A 27,428-nucleotide genomic window follows, 5' to 3' on the forward strand; every position below is an offset into this window, starting at 1 on the left:
CGTGCCTCAGTTTCCCCATGTGCAAAACAGACTATGGGCCCCTGTTTTCTTTGTAAACACTTTGGGATCCTTGGATGAGAAGCACTAAGGGTTATCAATTGGTATGAAATCTATATCCTCTTTCAGCCTTGCTTACGAGGAAGCAAGTTGGCTCTCGGGGGTTTTCCACACTGCCACTGAAATATGCTGGCGGAGAAAGTGTAAGGCCATTTCAGTGCAAGTATTGCCAGCCATTTAAAAGCCGCAGGGCCGTCTTGCGGGCTCTCCTGCACCGGCAGATACCTGTGCCAGCAGAGAAGTCCCTTTGTAGTCAATGGGAAGCGTGAAGCTACTTGCCACACAACAGTCATGAAAAAAGACTGGCCCAAGCACAAAATCCACTCCCCTTCGCCATGATGATCATGAAAAAACTCGCCTTCTTCTCCCAACTCTGCTGCTGTGCCAGTGTGGTCTGGTGAACAAGGCACCCGACTAGGAATCAGGAGAGCTGGGTTCTGTTCCTGGCTCCACACTGACCTGCCGCAAGGCAGAGCAGTCCCCTGTGCCCGTGTGGCCCTCCCATTCTTTATGTCTATTTCCACTGTAAGCTCTTTGGGGCGGGGACTGCCTGTCACTCTACAGAGCCTAGCACAGTGGGGTGGGATCTCGGTTGGGAGCGCTCTACAGTAATAATTTTGTCCTCTCTTGGACATGGAGGAGACACCAGTTACCGAGAAAAACTGAAGTCCCTGTAGCAACGCAACAGGCTGCTCTCAGATCAGTCACACCGCTGTCTAGTTACGTTCAGAAGGACAGAGAGCTTTTAACATTCCCCTTGCTTGGCTCACAAGTGACTTGCAGGCCAAATATATTCTCTCATTTCATTTCATTTTATTTTTTTTAAATTTTTTTTACATAAAAAGTTCAGTAAAAATTGGATAAAGTAAAATGATTTAAGCAGTAAAATCAATCTTATCAACATAGCACAAGGCCTGCCAGAAACCCAGAGGCAGCCTGTTCCTGAATATTTACATGATAACAGATTAACCTTGCAGGAGAACAAAAAAACAAAAAAAACAAAACTATCCTTACAAAGTGTTCCCGTGATATCAGCACGTGTTGGGCTAAAAGCAAAAAAAATTATCAATATATTCACATATACGTTAAAATATAATACAGATCTCGGGGACACAAGATGTGCGCATGGGTCAGTGCGCCTAACAGCACCGCCAGATTTGAGACCCGGGTTTGCCTGCAAAGAGGAAGAGGATGGAAGGAGCTGTCTCCACTCCGCCCGCTCTGCGTCGCCCTCCTCACTCCCAAACAGTGGGCAACTGCTTCATTTCATACAGAAACAGGGATATTTCTGTCAAAGAATAGGCAGGGTCGGGTCAGAATTGAGAGTCCCGTCCAAGCCAACAGCCTCTGAGGTTAGCGGGGAGGATTCCTTCTCATCAGGTCCAAAAAGGATGGATCTCTCCTTCCAAAGGTTAGAGGTGGTTATTCTAAGTCCGTGTCCTCTTTGGGCTTATAAACTGCCCCAAACTTCTGCATGTATTTCTTAATGTACTCCTTAGTTTTGTGCTTCACATTCTCGTTGCACTCCAGATCCTCCGGGTTCTTGCAGTATTTCAGCTCCTTGTTCATCACACCATGAGTCAGCTGGAAAGGAAGCAAGAAATGCAAAGGTTATTCATTGATCCAGGACACTGGAAGGTACCTGGAAGGATTTCATACGTGTGCGGATGGCTGGAACGGAAAGGGGGACTTTCTTATGGGTGGAAACAGGGATTTCTGGACAAGCTATTCTGCTATCTAATGGATTACTGGATTGAGCTGGCACTCCAGAAATATTGCTCCTATCTACCCTCCCTCATCATAAAAGAACAAGGGAAAATCCAGTGAAACTGAGAGGCTGCAAAAATTTAAGATAGAAAGAAATCCCCTCTCACACAACGAATAATTCACCCGTGGAACTCATTGCTACTAGATATGTGCGTCCAATAGCATAGTGGGATTCCAAAAGGATTATATATGAATATGGGTAGGGAGAACATCTACAATTACATTACATTAGACAGAACAAAACCCCCTTGCTGCCCCAGCGCCAACTGAGCCACTGAGGGGAGCTAGGAAGAAACTTCCCCTACAGGAAAGTTGTCCGACAACTGACCAAAACAGCCTTTTCTCCTTCCTCTGAAGCAGCTGGCACTGCTGGCCACTGTCAGACAGGGTCGGAAACTAGATGCACCACAATTCTCCTCCTATCTTCAGTTGTGGTATGCTGCCCACAGTGCTTCACGGTCCTTTGGCAACACAGGAAGTCACTGAAAGGAAGTGCCCGCAGCATGCCTTTCCACCAGCATGCTCGCTTGTCGCATGCCTATGGACTGGAGGCAGGTGTGGGTTAAGCTAGGGATTTATGATCCAGCCCCCTAGGAGCAGAGAAGGCCCAGAGGGTGCAGAGGGCTTAAGCCCCAAGGGCTGTTTGAAAACCACAGCCATCTCCTCTGCATTAGCTCCCCCAACACGGTGGGCCTTCCAAGCACAGCACCAGGAACTACAGCTTCTTTGGGGTTACTGAGTGGAAAACGATTCCTGCATTTGTTTTAACCCACGCGTGCACAGATGCTGCAATAAAGCCAGGGTACCTTGCGTGCCAAGTGTTTGAAGTCTTCCGTTGTGGTTATCCTCCCTACTTTGCAGTCAGGTTTGCGGTAGGGGTTCAGGCACTGCACGATGAACTGAGACATCTGGAGATGGGAAAGAGACACTAGTAAATAGGAGCGCCTCATGCCATTGCTGATTAGCTACTGACAGTTCTGGGCCCAGGAACATTTGCCAGAAGGGGTAAAACCCATCCCTCCAAACCTCCTCCCACACGACATTTGGGCTTTCACAATAGCGAATTTAAAGGCAACCATCAATAGAGCTGCAAGCTAGTGTAAAACAATTAAACCTTCTTAGTGGAGTCTAAGGGACGGATCCCACCTCCCACTCACACCAGCAGTGACTAAGAAAAGACCAAGCTGCAGTGTGTTCAATCAAGTTGTAGATTTGTGGCAGTTGCCATCTTTGGCTGTCAGACTGGGTGGATTGACCGGGGACCTTCACAGCTAAAAGCCTATAGCTTGAGGTAAAGAGCAACAAGCTCTGTAACAACTCACATCCTCTGCTTACGGGCACAGAGGACGACCTATAACACACCCACGGGTTACACACGCTCTTGCTGAGTAATTGTTACATGATTTCCCGAGGGCCACCTATACTTTCTTCTTATAGCTAATTCCTCTCTCAACACACATGCTCCATGCACTATAAGCACACACAAGAGTCCAGCTAAAACAGCGAGCTAGCTTTTGAAAAGTAACCACCTCATTTTATTACACAGAAAAACAAAAACGGTGGGAAAAACGTAACCATGGACCCAATCCTGAACTGCTTCCCCAGGCAAAGTTCCCTTTACTTCCATAAGAGTTCAGCCTGAGTAAGGTGCTCAGGATGGGCCTTGTGTGTGCAGCCTTCAGGGTTATGAGTATCTACAGTCCCAGAGCCTTTACATCCCACCTGTCCTGCAGGATGGGAATTGGGTTTTCCCTTTAATATGGTAACTCAGGGTTATCGACAGGTATTCAGCCTGCAGACAGAGTCTCATCCGATCAGGACGCAGTCACGTCCAGAGCATGGCCTACCTTACCACAGTGCACGGGAAACGGCTCCTCTGCTCTTGCTCAGCTGCAGCAAGTCCTGATCCACCTTTATGCCCTAAGAAGAACCCTAAGTAGGGAGTGTTTTACAGTCCTGGGTCCTTCACTCTGCCTGCCCTGAAGGATGAATTCCACTGAGTTGCTATAAAGTGACCCTCCCTTCCTGAGAGAGACATGGTGGTGAAATCCTATCCCATGTAAGTCATTGTGAGCTTCGTCATTGACTTCAGTTGGGCCAGCATTTCCCTCAGGGGATTCTTAAGACTCCAAGACTGAATAGTAGCTGGTCTATGGGATTACTGAATTATGAGCCCAAGTAAAGACTCAGACTAACCTCTTCTGCAAAGGACAGGACATTCTGCTGCCCTCCAGCCCCCTGCTTTAGAAAGCCCATCTCAAAACCCTTACCTCTTTCCTGAACACTTCTTTGCTCTTCTTAGCCAGCTCACTCGAAGTGTCGGCTTCTGCTGTTTTGGGTTTTTTGGAAGACTGTGGGGGAGAAAAAAGTCAAACTGTCACTTTCTGACTTATAAACACAAAATACAAATCAAACCAAGATGGCCCCACGCTGCTGCAACACGAGAGACATTTCCCCATTCCCACCACTGATATTACAAGAATGTGGGGCTGGCCCAGCAGCCTCTCTTCCAAGTAATTTTGAGGAGTAAGAATTCCGATGACAAGGGAGGGTTATCACGTACCGCAGAAGTCCATCATTACTGGAGCACATGACTGGGCCTGAATGTCTTTTGTGAGTTAGAAGCCTGATCTGTTTCTGCATTAAGACTCCTTGTGCTCATCTGCAAGGCTCTGTATCAGCCTGCATCTCAGCACTCCTTGCATTCTACTCCTCCACAGTGCACCCTAAGCCCTGGCCACTCCTCTCAGAGGGCTTGTCTACACAGGGAAATTGACTGGCATAGCTATAGCACATTATTTACTCCAGTATGGCTATGCTGGTATAAGCCCGCTATGTAGACAAGCCCTCAGGCTCTTTTCTTCCTCCCACTTGCAATTCACTGCCGTTAAACATCCTACTCTTCTCCAGACATCTCAAGACTCACTGCTGCTGGCTCACTTTCCATCGCTATTCTCGGCTCCAGAGCTAGTTGTTCTCCTGCTCGTGCCTGACCACACTGAAAACAAGAAAGCATAAAATCGTAATAAAATGGATGATCTTTGCAAATCACTCATTTCCTCCTACCCATTTACTTCCCCAGCTTCCCCTTCTCCATGTCCTGTTCTTATGTGCTCTAACTCAGCATATGAGCTCCTCAGGCCAGGAAACGGATTTTCTCTCTTCTCCAGGGAGCTATATAAATAATCACCATCCAAAAGTGAAGAGAATGTTAAGGTTGTAGAGTCAAGCACTTGAAGGTTTGTATATGGCAGAATTAAGGAAAAGATAGTATGTGATCATGGAATTAAAGATGGTACCATAATGTATATGCACAAGGGAACTGAATCAACATGGCACAGGCCACCTTAATCTGGCCCCCATGCATGTATATATTACGGTACGGTCTAATCACATACTATTTTTTCCTTAATTCTGGCATTTCCTAACTTTCGGGGGCTTGACTTTGCAATTTCAGTGTTTTTAACGATCTTGTAATTTCCTAATTAAAAAACAAAATAAAACAAAATTTCCGTTTTTTCAGTTTATCGCGTGGAACCATAATGACCCCCAACTCAAGTCATCAGCAAGGTTCAGACCATTGGATCCGCAGCATAGTTCTCTACCATTTGAGCTAACAGAGTAACTGGTAGCAGTAGCAGGTGATTAATTTTTGTGCGGGTCAGGCAGGGGGATGAGAGAGACACTTTGCCACTCAGTTTCACAGCCATTTGTCTCCAGCCTGCCTTTCACCCCCACAGTCTCTCTGCCTCTGCTCCTATCCACCTTCCAACCCTTTCCCCTCACCCTCTGGCTTCTGCAATCTCCTGCTTCTATTCCCCCTCTGCATTTGAGTCAGGATGTTTCCTCCTCCGCTTCCATGCTGCCTGAGCGCCAGCAACAGGAGCACAAGCACTGTGCTTTCAGTTCTGGTGCCCAGTGCCACAGCTGCCAGAGCAAGTCCGGCTTCACAAGTCCTGCAGGCCTGGACTAGAGCATGCTCCGTTGCTCTGTGGTGAGGGTACACGCTATGTTTCATTAAGCATGCTCAGGGCAGACCCCATTAGCTGCCAGACTGAAATCTCTGCAGAGCACATGTAAACCAAGATTTTTTCAAAGGCTCATAACTTCAGAGGCCAAATGTGGAAAACTTTTCACATTGCAAATTCCTGCTGGAAGGAATGGAGCTTCTCAACGAAATGACTGTCAGAATTTTTTAAACCTGGGGGGGAAAAATGGCTACCACACTTTCGTAACTGTTGTTCTTCGAGATGTGTTGCTCATGTCCATTCCATGTCAGGTGTGTGCACACTGCATGCGCCAGAAGTTTTTCCCTCAGTAGTATCTGTAGGGACCAGCTCTGGCACTTTCTGGAGTGGCGCACCGCCTATGTGCCCGTATAAGGTACGGCCCTTCAGTTCCTTCTTGCCAGAACTCTGACAGAGGGGCAGGTGGGCAGGTCACGGAATGGACATGAGCAACATCTCGAAGAACAACAGTTACAAGAGGTAAGTAACTGTTTTTTCTTCTTCGAGTGCTTGCTCATGTTTATTCCATGTCTTGTGACTCCCAAGGAATCGGAGGCAGGCAGGAGTTCATGGACGTGTCGACTGCACACAGCTCTGCCAAAGCCAGCGTCATCTCTGGCCTGCTGGGTGATGGCATAGTGGGTTGCAAAGGTGTGGACTGATGACCACGTCACGGCTCTGCAGATGTCCTGGATAGGGACATGTGCAAGGAAAGCTGCTGACTACACTTGAGCCCTTGTGGAATGAGCTTGGTGGAGGCACAGCCTGTGCCAGCTTGTAGTAGGTATGGATGCAGGTGGTGATCCAGGAGGAAATCCCCTGAGAAGACACTGGGAGACCCTTCATTCTGTCAGCCGTTGCAATGAAAAGTTGAGTAGACCTGCGGAAGGGCTTGGTTCACTCAAGGAAGAAAGCCAGGGCATGCCTGACATCTAGTGTGTGTAGATGCCTCTCCTCGCTGGAAGCATGTGGCTTCGGAAGGAAGATATCCTGATGGACACGGAACTGTGATATCACCTTTGGCAGGAAGGCCAGATGGTAATGCGGCTGGACCTTGTCCTTGTAGAACACCGTATATGGGGGTTCTGATGTTAGAACCTTAATCTCGGAGGCTCGCCTTGCCGAGGTGACAGCTACAAGGAAAACAACCTTCCATGACAGATGTAAAATACAGCAGAAGGCTAAAGGCTCAAAGGGAAGGTCAGTGAGGCTGGTGAGGAGCAGGTTGAGATCCCATTGGGGAACTGGATCCCAGACCTGCAGGAAAAGTCTCTCAAGGCCCTTCAGGAACCTGATAGTCATTGCATATGAGAAGACTGATTTACCTTGGATGAAAGGCCGATATGGCTGCCAGGTGCACCTTGATCGAGAGGGCAGGCACTGGTGCTTCAAGTGAAGCAGCTAATCCAGGATGGACTGTAAAGATGACTGAACTGGAGAAAGGTTCCGCTCCAACGCCCAGCAGGAGAAGCACTTCCACTTTGCCAGGTACGTAGCTCTGGCGGAGGGCTTTCTGCTTTCTAAGAGAACCTGCTAAACCTGACTCAAGCAGGCTTGTTCCTCAAGACTCAGCCACACACCATCCATGCTGTGAGGTGCATGGAGGTGAGGTTCGGGTGCAGTAACCGTCCCAAGTCCTGCGAGGTCAGGAAGCGTCCATGGGGGTGTCACCGCTAAGTACATGAGCATGCCGAACTAATGCTGGCAAGGCAATGCCAGGGTGGTTACAATGACTCTCACCTTGTCCCTCTTGATCTTCAAGAGGACTTTGCTGATCAGTGGGATTGGTGGGAAGGCCTACGTCAGGGCACCTGCCCATGACAGGAGAAAGGCATCGGATAGTGAGCTACTGTCAGGACCTTGCAGAAAGCAGAACTGGCAAGATTTTCTGTTCTGCCTGGTGGCGAACAGATCCACTTGGGGAGTTCCCCACCTCTGGAAGATCATCCTGATGACCTCCAAGTGGAGGGACCACATGTGGCGAGAGAAGAAGGACCTGCTGAGGCGATCCACCAGCGAGTTCTGGACACCGGGGAGGCACAGGGCTTCTAGATGGATAGAGTGCTGGATACAGATATCCCACAGGAAAAATGCTTCCTGACAGAGGGCCGATGACCTTGCTCCTCCTCGTCTGTTGACGCAGAACATGGACGCCGCGTTGCCGGACAATACTTGCACCACTTATCCGGACTGCTGGGGAAGGAACACTTCGCAAGCCAGACCGATGGCCATGAGCTCCTTGATGTTTATACGTAGTGACAACTCTTCCTTGGACCACAGGCCTCGAGTTCTTAGTGTGCCAAGGTGGGCTCCCCAGGCCAGGTCAGACACATCCAAGGCTAGTGACCCCGGCACTCCCTCTGACATGTGACACGGGTTGGACCACCATTCCAGGGAGGAATCGGGAGGACCTTGTCCAAGTGATGCCTGGCTAGGGAACAGACTGACACCAGCCACATCTGGAGGGTGTCTGAGGTGCAATCGTGTAGGTGCACACTGCCATGTGTCCCAGCAGCCTGAGGCAGACTCGGGCTGCAGCGAGCAGGTGGTTGGTGACTTGGGCAATCAGGTCTGACGTTGCTCTGAATCAGAGTTCTGGGAGGAAAGCCCTGGCTCGGGTAGAGTCGAGGACAGCTCCGATGAACTCTATCCTTTGCGCCAGGACTAAAGTTGATTTCTGTTCATTTATCAACAGCCCCACCACTTGGCAAGTGGCTTGCACAACTGTAATGCTGTGTTGAACGTGCTCCCTCGAGTGACCCTTGATGAGCCAGTAGTCAAGGTATGGGTCTGAACCCCCAGGCGTCTGAGGAAGGCTGCGACCACCGCCATACATTTGGTAAAACTCTTGGCTCTGTGGCCAGGACAAACAGGAGCACTGGCCCGAGGGCACTGTGACCTCCTCGACCTCTGAACCTGAGGAGGAAGGGTCCTCCCTTGGGGACCCAGGTGGTGCCACTCCTGCCTCCATCTCCCTACCATACTGGCCCTCCCGGCGCTTATCACTTGGGGAGTGGTCCTGGGATTTCGGTGCTCGGTGGATCAGCGATGGTAATCTGGTGATCGATGCCTAGAGCTGGGGGATCAGTGCTGGGGCTCTGGCGACTAGGAGGGGGAAACATGGAGATCGTCGTCATGGCTCTGGGAACCAGCGTCACGAGTCCAGCGACCAGCATTGCAATTCTGGAGAATGGTGGTGTGGTTCTGGAGACTGACACCGTGGCTCAGGGACCAGCACTGTTGCTCCAGGGACCTATGCCGCTCCTCTGGAGGTCTGCACTGAGTGTCCAGAAAATGGCGCCAAGCTTCCAGGGACTGTTGCAGAGAACTCTGGCAGGTCTCAGCGGGTTCAGGAGATTGCTGCCGTGACACCACCTTTTCCTTACAGGAAATCGGGGAGCACCCTCTCCCGGTGTGCTTTCTCTGCTTCTTAGCAGGCACCAGGGATGGAGATCGGTGCAGGCAGATGTCGGTGCTGATGGCATGCTTCGCATGGATGCTGGTGCTTGGCACTGAGTCCGAATGGGCTGGCTCCCTGAGGAATGCTCTTAACCTTATGTCCTGCTCCTGCTTGGTTCGCGACTTGAAGCTTTGACAGATGTGACACTTGTCGCAGACGTGGGTTTCCCCCAGACACTTTAAGCGGCTCTGGTGGGGATTGCTGCTGGACATAGGCTTCTTGCAGCGCTCACAATGAATGAAGCCCAGGGACCGGGGCATGCCCCATCCCTGGACTAAGACCCTTAAGGGACTAACTAACCTATCCCTATAACTACTCTAAAAAACCTAATAAAACGACAAGAACTAGTATCTCACAACTATGTACACTTAGAGGAGAGAGAACCCCTGGTAGATTTGCTTGCCAAGGCAAGAGAACATTCCAGCACTGTTACCGGAGATAAGAAGGAACTGAATGGAGGAGGAGCTGGCCACACCCCTTATACCAGCGTATGTGTGCATGACTTCAGAGGGCGTCAGAGCCGGTCCGCTATGGATACCACTGAGGGAAAAGCTTCTGGCACCAGTGCATGTGGCAAGCACACACACCTAACATGGAATGGACATGAGCAAGCACTCAGAGAAGAACAATGTATTTTCTCTTATCTAGTTTTCAGAAGTGGCTGAACCATCTTAGCTGAAACTTTCAAAAACAATTCAGCCTAAAGCAGCCACCCAGCACAGAAAACTGCAGCCTAAACGGTTAAAGGTTGGCAAAGTTATAAACAACTGTCTTATAACAGTGTTAGCCAACCTGAACTTTAGGTATAGCTAGCACTCCGCCTGTAATAAATGGCAGATCTGTTACACCAATAATGAACATCACTTTGATTCCAAGGGGAAATACTGTCCTGTTTCAAAGGGTCTTGTGCTCAGGAGCATACACATATATATTCATTCTGTTAACCGTTTGGAAGTCCTATGCTGTGCAATCAGAGGCAAGTTTTCAGTATTGCCTTTCATGCTACAGGACACCAGGGAGACAGTAGTGGAAATATCCATAGGGAATCCAAGACTGGATCAGAAAACTCCAGGAAACCACATGCCCCTTATGGCATACATTTTTCAGTGGAATGTGAACCTGGTTTCCCTGCTAATGGATCACTTTCAAATAGCAAGAGGAGCCTACGACTGCTGTTGCATGGGTGAAGCATGCCAGATTCAAGTCTGCTATTAAGAAAATCCATGCAGGACACGCTGATTCTACGCAAACTCCTCTGTTGCAGTGGCACTGAAACATTGGAAGTGCTCTGCTGTGTCGGAGGGAAAAGACAGCAATGAATAACAGAGCAGAGGGGGTCTGGGAGAAAGTCCTCCCACTCCCGCAAAACAGGGTTTGTCTGCATGGGACATTAGAGTGCAGCAAGCCACTGTGTGAACCTACAGCGCACTAGCCGTAACATCCCACATGGACACTGCTAAAGTGCACTACGAGCTCTGTAGTGTGCTTTGAGGCACTCCCATTTCAAAACAGCAGTACGTCAAAGTATACTGCAAAACTTTCAGTGCATTGCATCCCATGTGGACACTGCCACAACTGCGTGACAGGCTAAAGCACTGTAGATTCACACCCAGGTTTCCTGCACACCAACATCCCATGTAGACAAGCTCACATTTTCCATGGAAAAAGCTAAAATTTGCAAGCCTGGCTACTTGAACACAACTGGTTAATTCAGAGAGACCTAATTCAGGTTCTCTATGGATTACTGTGGTTAGCATTATTAGTGCTCAAGTATGTTTAGCTAGAGGATAGGAGGAGGAAATTGGAAGTTTTTTTCTCATTTTATTTCATGCATGTTAACGTGCTATTACAAATGCAATTATGATCCTAAATTTCTTTCCCTTAACCTTCAGCACCATGGCTGCTTTCGTTTCTGGGGCTTAAAGCTCTTCTCACTGTTTACAGGATGGGTCTGCCCCACTTCCCCAATACTTCCCCCCATATTTTTGTGGAAGGGAGAGATGTCAATGCTTGAAGCTATTAGACAGCACTGGCTTACAATCTGCCAACTACATAGACCTGTGGGGTGCATTATTTTATGATAAATGTTTCTAAAGTTTTGTTTTTAAAGGGATGTTATGTTTATACAAAGGCTCAGCACGGCTCTCCTTTCGTAATCAATGGGACTATTCACTGAGACACTACCTAAAGCTATCTTAGAAAAAGGACCAAAAAAAATGGATTAGATGGCATGTAATACTCCATCTAAACTCCCCAGGTTTAACACGCTTTACATAGCATTCAACTCTCCTGCATAATGTTTTCAAACAAGTGGCATCATTCTGTGCATTACACTACCAGGAAGAGAGAAACTATTTATTATTTTACAGAACCCAAAGGTATGCTAGGCTTTTCACAATGCAGGGAGAAAACCCAGCCCTTGCTCCGAGGTTTGCTGGTGCTTGACACAACCAAGTAGGGACAACAAACAGTAGTGAGGGATGGGGCAGGGAAGGGTGAGAGCTGTACAGCAATAAGAGCACATGGTTATCTGGACTGGTCATGCTCACCTCATGGAGGTTCAATAACCAGGTTAGTGGGTTTTTGGGAGGTTTCTTTGTTTTAAAGTTAGCGGTTATCAGAAATTATGGAGTCATTGTGGGCACTGTAGACATCCTGCAGTTAACCCAGGGCCTCTCACTCCACTGAAATGTAAAACAACTAACATGCAAGCTAGACACACAAGAATCACTCCCACCCATTACCAAAGTGCAGCTACCTCGGGGTAAAATGCAGCAGCTGTAACTGCACAAGGCAACGCTACCCAACAGTCCAGTGGAAATGGTGAAGAAGAATGGGGTACTCAATTGAAATTGCCAGGGTCATTTAGGGAGACAGGTTGCTCCACCTGGAATTTGACCAGGCACCCAGATTAATATGCATTCTCTTACATTCCTAATTCAGGATAGGAGTTCCCAGCTTCACTCTGGCATGCTCAGAGCCCCACCCATATGGCTCACCAGCAACCCTATGCTAGGAATAGCTGGAGTAGATCCAAGAGTACCATATATCTTTGTTTGATGTCTCCATATAAATACATCTGAAAGTGCGTGATATCTGACTGGAGAGTGGTAAACGCTTTTAAGCCAACCCAATGGTGCAACTCAGTAGTGAACGAAGGGTAGAGTTTGAACTCTGGGATCACAAAGCAGTGGGAGCTGGGAGTGTCTCAGAGATGCTCAGTTCCTCATGTGCAACAAACTGGTGACAGAAGGATGCTTTGTGGAAAATGTGAGACATTTTAGTTTGCATTGTGGCACTTTGGGGGATAGGAGAGGCTGGTGGCTCATAGGCAAGAAAAACAAACTGGACCAAATTGGAGCAATGTGTCCTGAAATGCTACACAAGGAGTTCTTTGACTCCACCTGTTTTCTCCCTTCTAGTCTGTGAAGGGACAATTAATCTGTTGACATAAGTTCTTAAAAACTTAAAAATGAGAGCTCATAGTCTGAAATATCAGGTTGCCATATGGAAAAAATCACATTACATTGCAGCACCAGGATCCAATATTAACAGGTATGGCACACAGCCAGCTTATACTGCGTTTTATATCACCACTAGCACAAAGACATGGGAAGTCAGACTGGCGTGCTCTCAGACATTTGGCAGGGCCATTTTCATTTCATTTTACGTCCCCGTAAATCTGACGTGTTGAGATGGAGCTGGCCTTGAGGGAGCCGTGAATCACCTGGACCAAGAAGAAAAGGAGACGCAGTATGCAACAAGCACGTTTTATCTCCGCAGGTTTTTTTAAATACATGGGGTGCTGGAGTCTAGTTTGCTTTGGGTCTGTTCAGCCAAAGTCCAGCTTTATCCACTCCTCTAACCAAAACCTGGATATTTGGCAGTAGCTGCCAGTCATTTATTAGCGAAGTAGTGCCAAAAATACCTTCCGAAAGGGCCTTGCTAAATCATCTTGATTTTACATTCGACATGGACACCATCCGGACCAGTTAATCACTCAAAAGCAAAACAGGATTTTCAGATGAGGTTAATTAATGGTCCTGTGAAGTTAGTATGCCCTAATGATAAAAAAGTCAGGGCTTTAGTGCAGATCTTTACCTTCAGAGGCATCTGTTCCTCTCTCTTTCCTTAAAAAGTAACTCTTGCTGGTTTCAGTCTGGGATCTCTCGCCAATTAAAATTTCAAAGACAGAAGCAAGAAACAGGTAACCGTTTTTAATACCCCATGCACTACTTTAACCAGCTTAAGTAGTACGCAATGCAAACTGGTCCTGTCTGTTGTATACAAATACTATAAGACTCAGATTTGTTGAAATTCAAAGATATAGCTACAGTTGCATTTGGCAAGTTCCAAGGGACACTATTCACTTACCTATTTGAACTAATAACTGATGATATCAAGAAGGTTGAAGTGTTAAATGCCTATTTTGCTTCAGTCTTCATTACAAAAGGTTAATGGTGACCAGATACTCAACAAATTAATACTAAGAACAAAGGGGAGGGGATGCAAGACAAAATAAAGAGAGAACAGGATGAAGAATATTTAGATTAGCTAAATATATTTAAATTGGCAGGGCCTGATGAAATTCATCCTAAGGTACTTAAGGAACTAGTTGAAGCAATCTCAAAACCATCAGCAATGATCTTTGAGAACTCATGGAGGACCGTGGAGGTCCCAGAGGATGGGAGAAGTGCAAAAATAGGACCCATCCTTAAAAAGGGGAACCAAGAGGAATTACAGACCAGTCAGCCTAACTTCGATACCAGGAAAGATACTGGAACAAATTACTAACAATCCATTTGTAAGCACCTAGAGAACAACAGGGTTATAAGGAATAGCCAGCATGGAACTGTCAAAAACAAATCATGCCAAACTATCTAATTTCCTTCTTTGACAGAGTTACTGGCCTAGTGGATTGGCAGGGAGGGGGGCATGAAATGGAAGCAGAAGACGTGATCTATTTTGATTTTGCTAAGGCTTTTCACACAGACCCACATGACATTCTCATAAGCAAATTAGGGAAATGCAGCCTAGATGAAATAACTATGAGGTGGTGCACAACTGGTTGCAAGACCATACTCAGAGTAGTTATCAACAGTTTTCTGTCAAACTGGGAGGGTGTATCTAGGGAGGATTTATGGGGGGGGGGGGGGTCAGTCTTGAGTCTGATATTATTCAATATTTTCATTAATGACTTGGATAATGGAGTAAAGAGTATGCTTATGAAGTTTGTGGATGACACCAAATTGGGAGAGGTGGCAAGCGCTTTGGAGGACAGGATTAGAATTCAAAATGACCATGATAAATTAGAGAATTGGTCTGAAAACAAGATGAAATTCAACGAAGACAAATTCAAAGTACCTTACTTGGGAAAGGAAAAAAAAATCAAACGCACAGCTACAAAATGGAGAACATAACTAATGGCTGAAAAGGATCTGGGAGTTATAATGGATCACAAATTGAGTATGAAGCATCAATTCGAGGCAGTTGTGAAAAAGTCTGATATGCTGCAGTGTATTAATAGGAGCACCATATGCAAGACATGGAGGCAACTGTCCTGCTCTACACTTGGCACTGGTGAGGCCTCAGCTGGAGTAGTGTCCAATTCTGGGCACCACACTCAAGGAAAGACGTGGACAAACTGAAGTGAGTCCAGAGGAGAGCAACTAAAATGACAGAAGGTTTGGAAAACCCGACCTATGAGGAAAGGGGAAAAACCTGGGCATGTTTCGTCTTGAGAAAAGATTGAGGGGGACCGGGTGACAGTCTTTAGCTATGTTAAGGGCTGTTATAAAGAGGACAGTGATCAACTGTTCTCTGCGTCTACTGAGGATAGGGCAAGAAGTAATGGGCGTAATCTGCAGCAACAGAGATTTAGGTTAGATATTAGGAAAAGCTTTCCCTCTATAAGGGTAATTAAGCGCTGGAACAGGCTTCCAAGGGAAGTTGTGGAAACCCCCTTAGTGGAGGTTTTTAATAACAGATTGGACAGACACCTGTCAGGGATGGTCTAGGTTTACTTGTCCTGCCTCAGTGCAGAAAGCTGGATTTGATGACATCTCAAGGTCTCTTCCAGTCCTACATGTCTATGATTTTATTCCTTAGATGCATGAACACTGCTTGCTTCATGGAAGCAGAAAGATAAACAAGATGAGAATCGTCACAGCCCTGAATATATTGATTTGAAATTTCTAAGAGCATTCTGCTGTGAAAAGAGGGAGCCAGCCAGCCAGACACACTGAATCACCACCCAGTACACCATTCTTTATGTTAAAATGCGGTAAAGCAGTTTCTGAGCATGCCATGCTGTTAGATAGTGACCAAAAGCCATTGGTCTTCTCCAGTCCCTTGCTGACACACCCAGCTGTGAAAGTAATGCAATGCAATATTAATATCTACTCCACACGGAAGGCAACAAAAACCACTGCACCTGCCAATCTTGCTTTACACATGAGTAACTCTTAGGCCTGCGGCTGTTCCCTTGCCTGGGATCATTTTTCTGAGCATAAGCAGATTATTACAAACAAGCGACTCACCCAATTTTGGCAAGGGCCATATAGATACTGGAGAACCAGCAGTTTTGACCACACAATCCTACCTCCATGTTGCGCAGATGTTATGCTGACTACACAGCTTACAGTCTGAATTACACAACAGTGGAGGTGAGCTCAGGGAATAATAGACAGTCAAAGACTTCAGCCTTAATTTCTCCCTCTAGTAAATGACTAACGTTTTCTCTTGCCCAGCACACCCTTTCCTACCTTGCCCACCCGTACCTGGCACATCCCTGGCTTTTAGTAGATTTGTAAGCATGTTAAGTGAAAAGTCAGCTTGCAAGTCACGCATTAAGGAATGGCATAACGTTCCTGAACTGCTGCCTCTGAGTATATTTAGAGCTGGATGACACATGCCTTCAGATCTGAGGGACGATATGCCCCCTGGTTCTCCCCCCCGCCAGCCCTCCAGAGTATAACTGCATAGCCATGGCTTGTTAATTGCTGCTACGGACCAGCGCCTGGAAGCTTACACAGGACACTGCATACACCATTTTGGAGAGAGCAGGCGAACATGGTGGCAAGTTTTAAAACAACACTTACTGAGAGGGGTGGATTAAAAGAACGATTGAGAAATACATTCCACAGGTATTGCTGGCTATTTTGAACAAGGGCTAACAACAAATCTGAATACGTATTCCTGTCTACAGCAAACAGTGCTTGAAACGCAACCTCTTACAGGAGTGTTTCAAAGTTAACATTCTGGTAGAGCCTAATGAAGTGAAAAATGGTGAACAATACTTCGCACTTCTCTGTAAACCTGAATGCACGATTACTACTGTCCACATTTTACAGATGGGTAAACCGAGGCACAGGGTGGGGACGTGAGACTTACCCAAGGTCATCCAACAGGTGAACGGCAAGGCGGGAATAGCACCTCCATTCTCCTGCCTCCTAAATCCAGTGCCCTAGCCCCACTGTACCAATGCAAGTGCTCCTTTTTTTAGAATCAAAGCAAATACGACTTTTCTCCCCCAAACCAAAAGAGTTTTGAACTTATTAAAAGAATGTGTACACATTTGCAAGGAGGTGGGATTTTATATTCGGAAGCGAGACGTTAAGTGTTTTGTAATAAAATGAATGCTGGGTTTAAATAACATTTTCACATAGAAGTGAGGCAGTTATGGGCTTTTAAGTTTTATTGTTGAGAGCTTTCTTAAACAAAGTGAATTAGTGTTAGTAACTGTATATTCTACTTGCTGGCTGAACATCAAAGCTCATTCATTTCCCTCATCTATGGTACCCAGATCAAAGGGTTAATAATGAAGAGCAGATGAGTTAATTTTGATCCTCTACAAAGCACAAAAGGTAAATGAGAGACCACATAGAGAAAATCCAGAGAACAGACTATAGTCAGATTTCACAACGGAGTCTATGTATGTTTGGAAAAATCTACTTGCATCTAGGTATCTGACTGTGTCAGTAAACACAGGCAGGAGGTTATATTGCTGCCAAGAAGACAAATCCCGAAGTGCAAATTACTCCATACCCTGCTGCTGGAACTGGCTTCGAGCCAACTCTCTTGGTACAGAATTCAGCCTATTTTCCCCCCGCATGGCAACTCAACATCATGTTCAAACTAAGGCAACCAGAGCCTCTTTGATGGGCACTTTTATGAACTGAGAATTAATAATTAAAGCCAAATTTGAAGTCTGCAGTGCCACGCTAAGGCTGGTTGTTACCCTCCAGAGCTAGCAAAGCTTCTCAAATAACACATAATTACAGACTCCAGCCGGTATGCGCCACAACTTGATTTAGTGGGCTGCAAGTGGTTCCAATAAAATGCATCATTTACAGAATGAAGCCCAAGTGCAGTGGTAAGATTCTGCATTTGGTGGAACAGCCAAAATACAATAATGTGGCTTGACACTGAGGAATGTTTTGGGGCCATGTGTTGTAACAGTAACATTTTAAGATCCACAGGGCCAAATGACGCTCTCACCCTTGCATGTAAATTCTAGAGTCACTACAGTGGGGTCACTGCAAATGACAACAGAATTTGGCCTGTAGTATTTGAACTTTTGAATATTTTTATATCAGTCTTTGGTGCAACAGTAAATTGAACAACTGTGACACCTTACACGTATGAAGACAATACATGGTATTTACTCTTAGATTTTAAGAAGTGAACAAGGGTATGTCTCTCCAACTGCAAAGAAATATTTAAGAGAGACTAGTTGGGGAGTGGAGCAGGACTCTTCTGATTTTAAGACAAGCTCTGTCGTTACACCCTGAACCTGTAGCTATCAGACATGAACAAATAATTATTGCCAGGTATTTCAGTGGTCTGCTCTAAACTGTGATGTCTCAATTCTGACATGCATCCTAGCCAGTTTCCCTCTGTGATCCTTCAACACTTTATGCAGAGGGAAAAGAGTAGTTAGCATCCTTCTGTATCAAGCACCTTACAAGGGAATTTGCTCACAAAGGGAAACTGATGAGCATTGCAGGATCTTAGTTTTGTTTAGCAGCCAGCTCCATTGGCAGCTGTGTGCCATTGGGGTTGTCTTCAGGGTGGTATCTAGATATCATGATTTTTGCCCTACGGATGTCTAACCTGGTAGTAGCCAATAGCATGTTGAAGCGTGTAAGGGAAATAACGTATATATTTTAAATCTGTACAGCACAAAAAGAAGGATCCACGCTAACGTTTTTTCTTCAATATCCAAGAGAAACATTTACTCTGTCCTAGTACACGTATGTGTTACTCTGTCTGGTAGTGTAAACGTATTAGTCACAATGCCAATGGTAACCACTTCATTGCTGGCTCCCCCCACTGCAACGTGCTGGGCTGCTGTCATCCACTAGCATCCTGCTGAAAGTAATGGAGTATCAGAATGCACCTGATACATTCAACAGCACAGCAGCTGCATTCTGCCTATACAGGCTTGGAGGCCCAAATGTTCCAAAGCGTGCAGCACATACTCAAAGCCCAACGAGCGCGCACAGGAAGGGATGTGCGTGTCAATCCCTGCCTCACAATGCGTGTGAAGGTCTGACACGCAAGACGTAGTTCTTCCATTGTGCTTTTATCCATAGATCTCAAAAGGCTTCATAAAGGAGTGCAAATATCATCAACACCATGTTACAGATAGGGAAACAGACACAGAGGTAGGCCCTTGCCCAAAGACAGGTGAGTGGCCGAGTGGGGAAGCAAACCCAGCTCTCCTGAATCCCACCCCAGTGCTATCAACTGGGGCACTGCAGAAAAATTGAGCCAAATGGCTGACAACAGTGAAGTGCTTAATAGCCCCTTGCATAAAAATCAATGGGTTATTGCATGGGTATACGGGATTTATTTATTAATAGAAAGCCTCCTGAGGTGACACGATGACCCATCTTGTGAGTGGGTGGTGATTTTAAACCATCACTTCTGTGTTACTTCTCTTTGGACAGAGTGTTTTGAAATGGGTACATCCAGCAGCCTGTCTTGGAACGACAAGTCCAGAGTAAAAACTGAGCAACCTTTTGAAAAGATGCATTTTCTTTCTCTAATAGGTAGAGCACAGCCCAGCTGTGCCTCACACCCCACCAAGTGAGAGCACCGTAACATTGTGGTTGCTCAGGCCTAAAGGGAACCTGGGGACAGTAGGGAAGGACCAGCTCATTTCTTGCCCCCTTCTGATGTGGATCTTGGGCACTGGTGGCCCATCAGCCAGCCCCAGAGCAACTTCTCTGAGTTCCTCCCTGCCACTGAGCTCGGGACAGGGGAAGCAGTGCTGGTTCCACAGCCCTTTGGAAAATCACTGCCTCATCACACGTGGCTGAAAATTGATCCCATACCCACAATCTTTGCAGCCACAAAGGACTATGGGATACAGGGGGCACCAGAACAAATCTTCGGCCATTTTGTTGTGGGTTGTGGTCCAAAAATAGCCGAGAACCATTAAAATATTCTAAGTGAAACTATGAATTTAATCTTTTATAGTAGCCTCTCCCACCCTTCACACCTCTGCTACTTCCAAAAAATAATACACCTTTTACAACCTTCCTAAAATTATTTGTAGATTTTTTTCTCCTAGACACATTGTAGAAGTGTCCTCGAATGGGGGAATGCCATTTCATATAAACAAGAGAATAAATAATATGCTACAAAGAGCAACGCGAGTTAGGAACATGCGTTTACTCAAAATCTCTATGTGTTTTCACATGAATGTACCTTTTGCAGTGTAAATTAAATACGTGTGCTTTGCCGGCCCTGCTGTTTTCCCAGTGCTGCCAATTCTCGTGGTTTTATGACAAATCTCATGATATTTGGTGTTTTTCTTAAAGTTCCAGCCTCTGGAGTCAAATGATTACTTGAGACTCATTTAAAAAGAAGTTTCTAGCCCTTATGATTGCACAGAAAGCCTGCAAATGTGACCTGAGTGAGTCCTACAAGCTCAGACACTGGATGACAAAGAAAAGGAGTCCAGAATGATCACTTTTAAAAATCTCATGCTTTTAAGGCACGCATAATTCTGGGAGGTATGGCTCATGATTTTTGAATGCTTAGGGGTGCCAAGACTGCTTTCCTTTTGTGAAAAGTGATATTGGGGACCTCTCACTAATGGAAGAAAACCCTTACACTTCTATTACCAGCCTGCACAGCTCATTTTCTGCACATTTCCAGCTTGGTCTATTTTTGACATGCAGCTGGCTATTTTAATGACTTTAAGGGGGAGGGGGGCGTGGTGTGGCATACAATACAAAAGCAATAAAGCTTCCAGAGAAGGTTCTTTAAATGGCAGGTTAAACGAGATACAGTATCCTTCATTCCAAGGATTCACATGATATGACCCAACTAACAACCAACAGGTAACTGTTTGCTCTGATTATCAACTCTAAGAACAACCTTTTGCCACCTTTGTTATTTCTCTAAGGTTTCTATAATCCCTTAGTACCCTGAAAAATGAGTAAATTTCCTTCCATGTTCTGCACACAGGGACAGAAAATGATCTGAGACTGAACATTAGCAGAATTGAAATGCATTTGTCTGGTAGTTATATTTAATACTAGAACAAACAGCTCCTCAAAGCAAAAGCATTGAAAGAAGCTTCCACTGATTCTGGCTTGGAGAAAACGGAAAGGGATGGAAAGCCACTGGATCCAGTAACCAATCAGAAAATGCTTCACATTTCTACAGAGCCTTCTATGCAGGGTTCTCATGGTACTTCTCTAACCTTAATGGATTAAGCCTCACCACCCTCCTGGGAGGTAGGTAATAGGTCCTTTTTACAGGTGGGGAAACTGAGGCACTGAGGTTAAGTGACTTGGCCAAAGTCACTGTCATAAATACAACCCAGAACTCCTTTGCTCTCAGTCCTTGTTAACCACAAGACCAGCCCATCCCTTGTTTATCACCCCAATCCTTACTGACAGCTGGCATGAAGAGAAACCACAGATGTCTCCTATGACAGACCCCGTTAGCATGAGGGAGAAAATGTATAAATACAAGCACATGCACAGAGTATGTGTACGGTAATAGACAGAAAAAGCAAGCAATACCTTATAAGCATTTGGTGTACCTTCTATGCTTCCATCTTGAGACATTAATGGATCCTGGGGGGAAAAACAAAGGTGGGGGGATTTTTTTCTAAAAATATCTTAAGTTGAGATGCTATACACAAAATGCATTGGAAGACCATGGCCTTTTACAGAGGTGATATTATATGAAGCAGGGAGTTGGGATGAGTTTTTAACCACATGGGTGAGTAAGTGCAAGAGACCAGGAGTGAAGATTTTTGGGCAATGTGTTATTTACTCTGACAGCTATGAACTAGGAAACTGACATCCTTAAGGGTTAAATTTGGGGGGTGGAAGAGGGAGGACAGAACTTTCTTGGCAGCTGGTCCAAGACTCTAGAACTCCCTTCAGGAGGAGATGATAATATCCACAGATCTTATTCTGGTTCTAATTACTCCAGCTACATTCAGTAGTGGCAAGTTTTCATGATGAAGGGCTTGTCTATCATGGGGATATTTGTACTGGTGTAGCTACGAGAGGGCAAACACCCAGCATAACTGTGCCACACAAGTGGGAAATCAGCACTTATATTGGCATAACTTACCCTTGTTCAAAACAGAATCAACCCCATGCATCTACACTGGAGGGTTTGCACTAGGATAACTACACCAGTACAGAGATCCCCAGTATAGATATGACCTACATCACACAATAGTTGGTGGTGTGGATGGAAGAAATACCTACATTAAGTCACAGAGGTGCTTGAAAAATTCAAGTTAAAATAAGTTGTTGTCCTTCTTTTACTTTGTGCCCAAAGACAACTGCATTAGAAATCTCCAGCTGGACAGTTCATGCAGTTGCTTTTCACACCTAGGGAGCTGGGGTTAGATCACAAGTTTGACAATAATGTCTTAGCTGCTAATGACATTTTGTTAGAAACAAAAAGCCCACTAGACAGTTGACAGTCTCTGTTTAAGAGGTGCCCAGGACTGGAATACTAAGCTGTTACTGCCAGTCAAGTAAGATACAATAGCTTCACCACTGGGCTGAGGAAGATGAGAACTGGGACTAGAATCATGGTGTTGCATGTCAAGAATGAAGTGCATTTGCAAACACTTGTCAGGAATGGTCTAGCTATTACTTAGTCCTGCCTGGAGTGCAAGGGACTAGACTAGGTGATCTCCTGAGGTCCCTTCAGTCCCACACTTCTTTGATTCTGTGGGAATGGCAGGGGGCAAAAGAACCTTGAGACTGGAATGGCAAATACTGCAGTAGGCCAGAGCTGTACAGGGATGAAGCTTTGTAACTACACAGGATCAGAATCAATGAGAGGTTAAAAACGAGACGAGGGACCACCAGGAGAAAGTGGAAAAGCAAAGCTTGGTGCAGTTGTCTCCCACAAGCTTTGTCTGTTGCTGGTCTGCAGTCCAACATGTCAAGATATGCATACAGCATCAGTTCTTTGAGTCTGACTCTTAGCTGATCTGACTGTTTCCACTCACACACATAAGTAAGAAAACTGAAGTACTGCAAAACTCCTAAGGCATGAGGTCCTACTCTCGATCAGCCAATAAATACAAAATAGTTCAAAGAATTTCTTAGATTGTCTAATTTATTGAGAGGGCTTCTCTGCAGAGAGCATAAAGACAAGGTCACTTTCTACACTTACTACTATGCAAAAATGGGATCCGAGTTTGGTTTTGAGTTGGGAAAGTGATGTTTTGGGCATTAATTGATTTGCTTAACTGGAGAGCTGTTTGAAAAATGTGAACATCTTGCATAAAAAACTTCTCTGTGTTTACCAAAACTTTAAATTTAATTTTTTTCAACCAGTTGTTAAGCTGACTAGAAAACAGGATGAATTTGTCACTGAAATTTTCTCTAAACAATCACCCATTTTTTAAGATCAAAATTTCAATGTAAAGTTTTGTCAATAATTCAAAATCCCATTCTGCTTAAATGTTCATGTTGCAATCTTAGATCCGATCTACACTACAGATACAAATGTGTTTTTCAAACCAATACGTGACACTCCTCTGACCCAGTTACATGGTTGTGTCCTCACAACAGGGTTTTCCCATGACACAAATGTGTCAACGCCTATTTGTTCTATGCCTAACATCTTACTTGTGTTTGCATCGCTGCACAGGGGGAAAAAAATCTGTGCAGCCGTCTCACAGCCTCATTAGCGGACAGGTTCTGGAGGACATGCAAGCAGAGTAGCACCAGAATCACACAAGGCAATATACTTTATGGTGTCCTACCGTAGGGAGAACTGGGAGGAAGGAGGACTGGCCAAACCAATTGCCTAGATACAATCAGTGGGTCCTGTGTGCACTTCAAAACACAGTGTGCCAAACCAATTATAGGTAGACAACCATGCACCAGTCTAAGCCTATGGCAAGGGTAAAACATTTAGCTGCCATGGATACTAACAAAGTATTAACCATGTTGTATGTGGACACAAACCATGTTCAAAACCAGCCATAACCCTACCTGGTTACAGACTCAATCTGTAGCATAGACAGGACCCAGCTGAAAAGGAAGGAAGGAAGGAAGGGAAGGAACACGCAGAACAGAGATGAGTTTGTTTTGTTTGTTTAAACCAAAGAAAATAACAATGTGCAGCTGAAACCCGCTCAGAGCTCCCTGCAGTGGAATCTTGGATTCTTCCCCGGAGAACCATTCATGGCTCCTGTGCCTCAAACATGAGCCTTTTCTGCACAAGATGAAAGCAAGCTGCTCTGCTTGTGAGAGCTGGCATTGGCTCGCATTTTGGAAGGGACATGCCAAGGCTATTCTTAGCACCTGCCCTCTTCTGAAATGAAGATTGAGGCAAGGAAGAAAAGAGTCTCTTGTGTCAAATAAGCACAGCAGGGGGAATTATTAAATGAACACTGACAAGTGGTTTAGTCACACAGATGAACCCAACTTGACAATGGTCCTAACCAACAGGAAATAATTTAGCTGTGCACAGAAGGCCTTAGATGAACTCACTGTCTCATTACTCTCTCCCTCATTCTCCATCCCCCCTACTCCTTTCTATTGTTGGTTTCACCCACTTCTTGCCTTACGTTAAATTATAGATTGTCTTTTCACTCTGTTTAGACAGCACCTAACACGATGTGGCTCTGATCCAGTGCACCTGGAATACAAAGAGCATGTACTACAGCAGTTTTTAAACTTCTGATAGGATGGTAGTTATACTGCAAGTTACATTTTACATATGAAAATTTAAAATGACAATTTAAGGATCAAAATACTCTTAAATCCACCATCCTGGTGCCAAGAAATTAAAATCAACACGACCTTTTGTTTTGCTTCAAATCTACAGACAAATATTTTGCAGCCCAGTGGCTCTCTAGTAGCTGCAAGCTAGCAAATACTATTCCCCAGAACTGTGAGGGTGAAGGGACTGTTGCACATGTTCCAGATTTGGCAAATCAAAAATGATACATAAGCTGAAGTTAAAACATGATCATCTTGGTTAATTGCAGCTGGTTTTGGAACATGCAGGATAGATTGAAGTCCGTGCTCATCAAATGAAAGAATCAAATCAGAGAGAGAAAAAAATCTCAAGCTGCAAGCTGTGAGAAATAAAATTAATTTTAACTTTATTATCTTTAATCTCAGTGTATTTTTTCTTTTAGTACAGAAACTTGCTTAGATTTCTTTTTATTGCAAAAGTGCCTAGGAGCCCTAGGCATGGATCAGGACGCCACTGTGCTAGGCACTGTACAAACGCAGAACACAAAGACAGTCCCTGCCCCAAGGAGCTTACAATCTACATATAACACAAGAAACAGAGGGATAGACAGACAGACCAACATGGGAGTACAAGGAAATGAGACAACATTGGTCAGTATCATTGGTAGTGGTCTCTGCACACTAGCAGCCTAGCTATTGTCACGTTTCTGACAGGCTTCACAGCAAAGGAGAGTTCTGAGGAGGGTGTTGGAGATATTGATGGGGAACTTCTCCCAGGAGTGAGCGGCAGCGTGGGAGAAAGCACAAAGGTGCTTGTTTGAAAATGTAACAAGATGACAATGGAGGCTAGCATCATAGGCCTATCAGAGGGGGAGCTGATCTTTCAACACTGAATGAGAAATAATAGGGAGGGTAGGGATAGGTCGTGAATGGCCTTGAAAGTGAAGACAAGTAGCTTATGTCTGATACAAGAGAGAAGAAGGAGCCAGTGAAGGGATGCAAAGAGAAGGTGACATGGTCAAAGCAGGGCTAGGAAAGTGGTCTTTGCAGCAGCCTTCTGAATGGATATCAGCGGGGCATGACTGCCTTTGTCAAGGCCAGAGAGAAGGACATTGCAGACAGTAACTGAAATGCGAGAATCACAGTTGTATTAGAAACAGTATCAGAAGCTTGTATTTCAGCACAGGACACAGGATTTGTTGTTTACATCATTCCACGGTCTTCCTAATTGACAAGTAAGCTCTACCTTGATTGGATTCCTGCCTAGCAGGAAAATGGAGTGCACGTACACTCCAGTGCTGCACACTATACCCGTAATATGTAATATGAAAAAAGAGCACTCTGACAAGATTCAGATTCCTTAATCTTGTATCAGAGGGCAATGGGTTAAATGGAAATGCTGTAGAGCTGAGTTAACAGCACCAGCTGGTCCTGAGGAGCAAGAGGGGCAAAGAAGATGGTAGTCAGGAACCTGAGAGAAGGAAACAGCGGGAGAAAGGTCAGGGTTGTAAATGAAGAGGCGATGAAACGGAAGAGACTAGCATGTGAGGGAGGGAACAGGTCAACGTGGTCAGTTGAAAGGGAGATACTGGGAACTCGAAGGTAGGAGCACCAAATACACCAAGAAAGTCAGAAGGGGGACCCCATGCCTGTTGATGTCCTCCACCTTCTTTTAAAGGAAGACAAGGCAAACAAGAAGAGAGAAGGAACCACCATGTTACTGCAACTATTGGGTAGCCTTCTAGAACTGTAGCTACAGGAGACATTAATATAGTGGGCTGGAAATACAAGGGTTGATGTATTAAATACAGACAAACATCTTAAAAAAAATATATATATATATATATATATATATATATAAATCCTAGGTATTTTAACTGCTACTTCCCAAAGGCACAAACTCATCCTTTAAAGCAAGAACGAAACCCGTCCTTGTCTCCTGCTTCTTAAAAGAGAATGAAAGAGGTGGGATCAACACAGCAGACTTCAAAATAATTTTTTATGAAAGATGAATTAAGTAATGATAATAACCATGCTTTAATGCATCTACAGCATCTTTCAACCAAGGATAAAGCACTTAAATTGATATGCAAACTACACAGAGGGTTTGCTTTGCCCCCCACTGAAATGCAGCCACCTTTGGGCTCTGGGTTTATTAACAACAAAATGAGTAGATATACAATCTGGTCAAGCCTTCCTTTGTGGGTCAAATGAATCAAAGAGGGGAAATAACCATTGGTGAAGGCCATCTGTCATCAACGCCACATCCATTTCTGCCAATATTCCAGAATTGTGCCTCTGCGTATCACCCCACGGCATAGAGCACTGATGCAAGGTAACAAGCTAATCAGACCAAGGACTGCGCAATACTACTCCTCAGCAGAAAGAGCACTGACTCTAGATTAGAAAGAGCTTGAATGGTGTTTGAAATTTGATCCTAGTTCCTACCCCAAAAGGTACAAAACCAGAGTAAGTGGGAATGTGTCTACTTCTGAAAGCTTGTTACTGAATGTGGACAGCCTGTGTCTTAAGCAACAACGGGACAGCATTCAGTTTGAATATTTGTAAACACATTGCTATTTCTAATACAGACAACAAAAAGGCATGTCTGTAAAAGGAAAAAGTTAAAACACTTTCTAGTGACTAAGCAATACATCGTCATAAAACAAAACATGGCTTAAGGTTAGCCAAGGCATAGTGTGTGGCAATAATTTAGAGCCATAGAGTATTTGACTGTAGTAAGTTCCACACCTGAGAGCAAGGGACTTACCTTCTTAGCTAGTTGTAAACCACAGAAGGTTTTTCTGGCCAATATTCGGAGTAGAGAGGGCTCAAGTAAGAGTTCAAGATTGCTAACTACCTTTACAAGGATGCAAATTCCTTCAACTGAAGGAGAGACTTTGCCAGATGCTCAGAATGCTTCCCTCT

The 27,428-nt window shown here is 45.1% G+C and overlaps 1 protein-coding gene across 2 annotated transcripts in view; it reads right to left on the reverse strand.

Annotated features, from left to right (window-relative positions):
• Positions 1–868: 868 nt before the first annotated feature.
• The window catches only part of SETD2 (SET domain containing 2, histone lysine methyltransferase), a 138,164-nt gene continuing 111,604 nt past the window's right edge, over positions 869–27,428 (reverse strand). The window contains exons 20-23 of one of the 2 annotated variants that reach the window (XM_074946451.1): positions 21,336–21,389; positions 4,095–4,175; positions 2,631–2,732; positions 869–1,641 (exon numbers count right to left, since the gene is read on the reverse strand). In XM_074946451.1, the coding sequence (XP_074802552.1) occupies positions 1,480–1,641; positions 2,631–2,732; positions 4,095–4,175; positions 21,336–21,389 (399 nt within the window). In that variant the 3' untranslated portion in view covers positions 869–1,479. The remainder of the gene's footprint in view (positions 1,642–2,630; positions 2,733–4,094; positions 4,176–21,335; positions 21,390–27,428) is intronic. The other variant, XM_074946452.1, reaches the window with a different exon arrangement.

Source organism: Natator depressus, chromosome 2 (genome assembly GCF_965152275.1).
Source record: "Natator depressus isolate rNatDep1 chromosome 2, rNatDep2.hap1, whole genome shotgun sequence".
In the NCBI taxonomy this organism is placed as follows: domain Eukaryota; kingdom Metazoa; phylum Chordata; order Testudines; family Cheloniidae; genus Natator; species Natator depressus.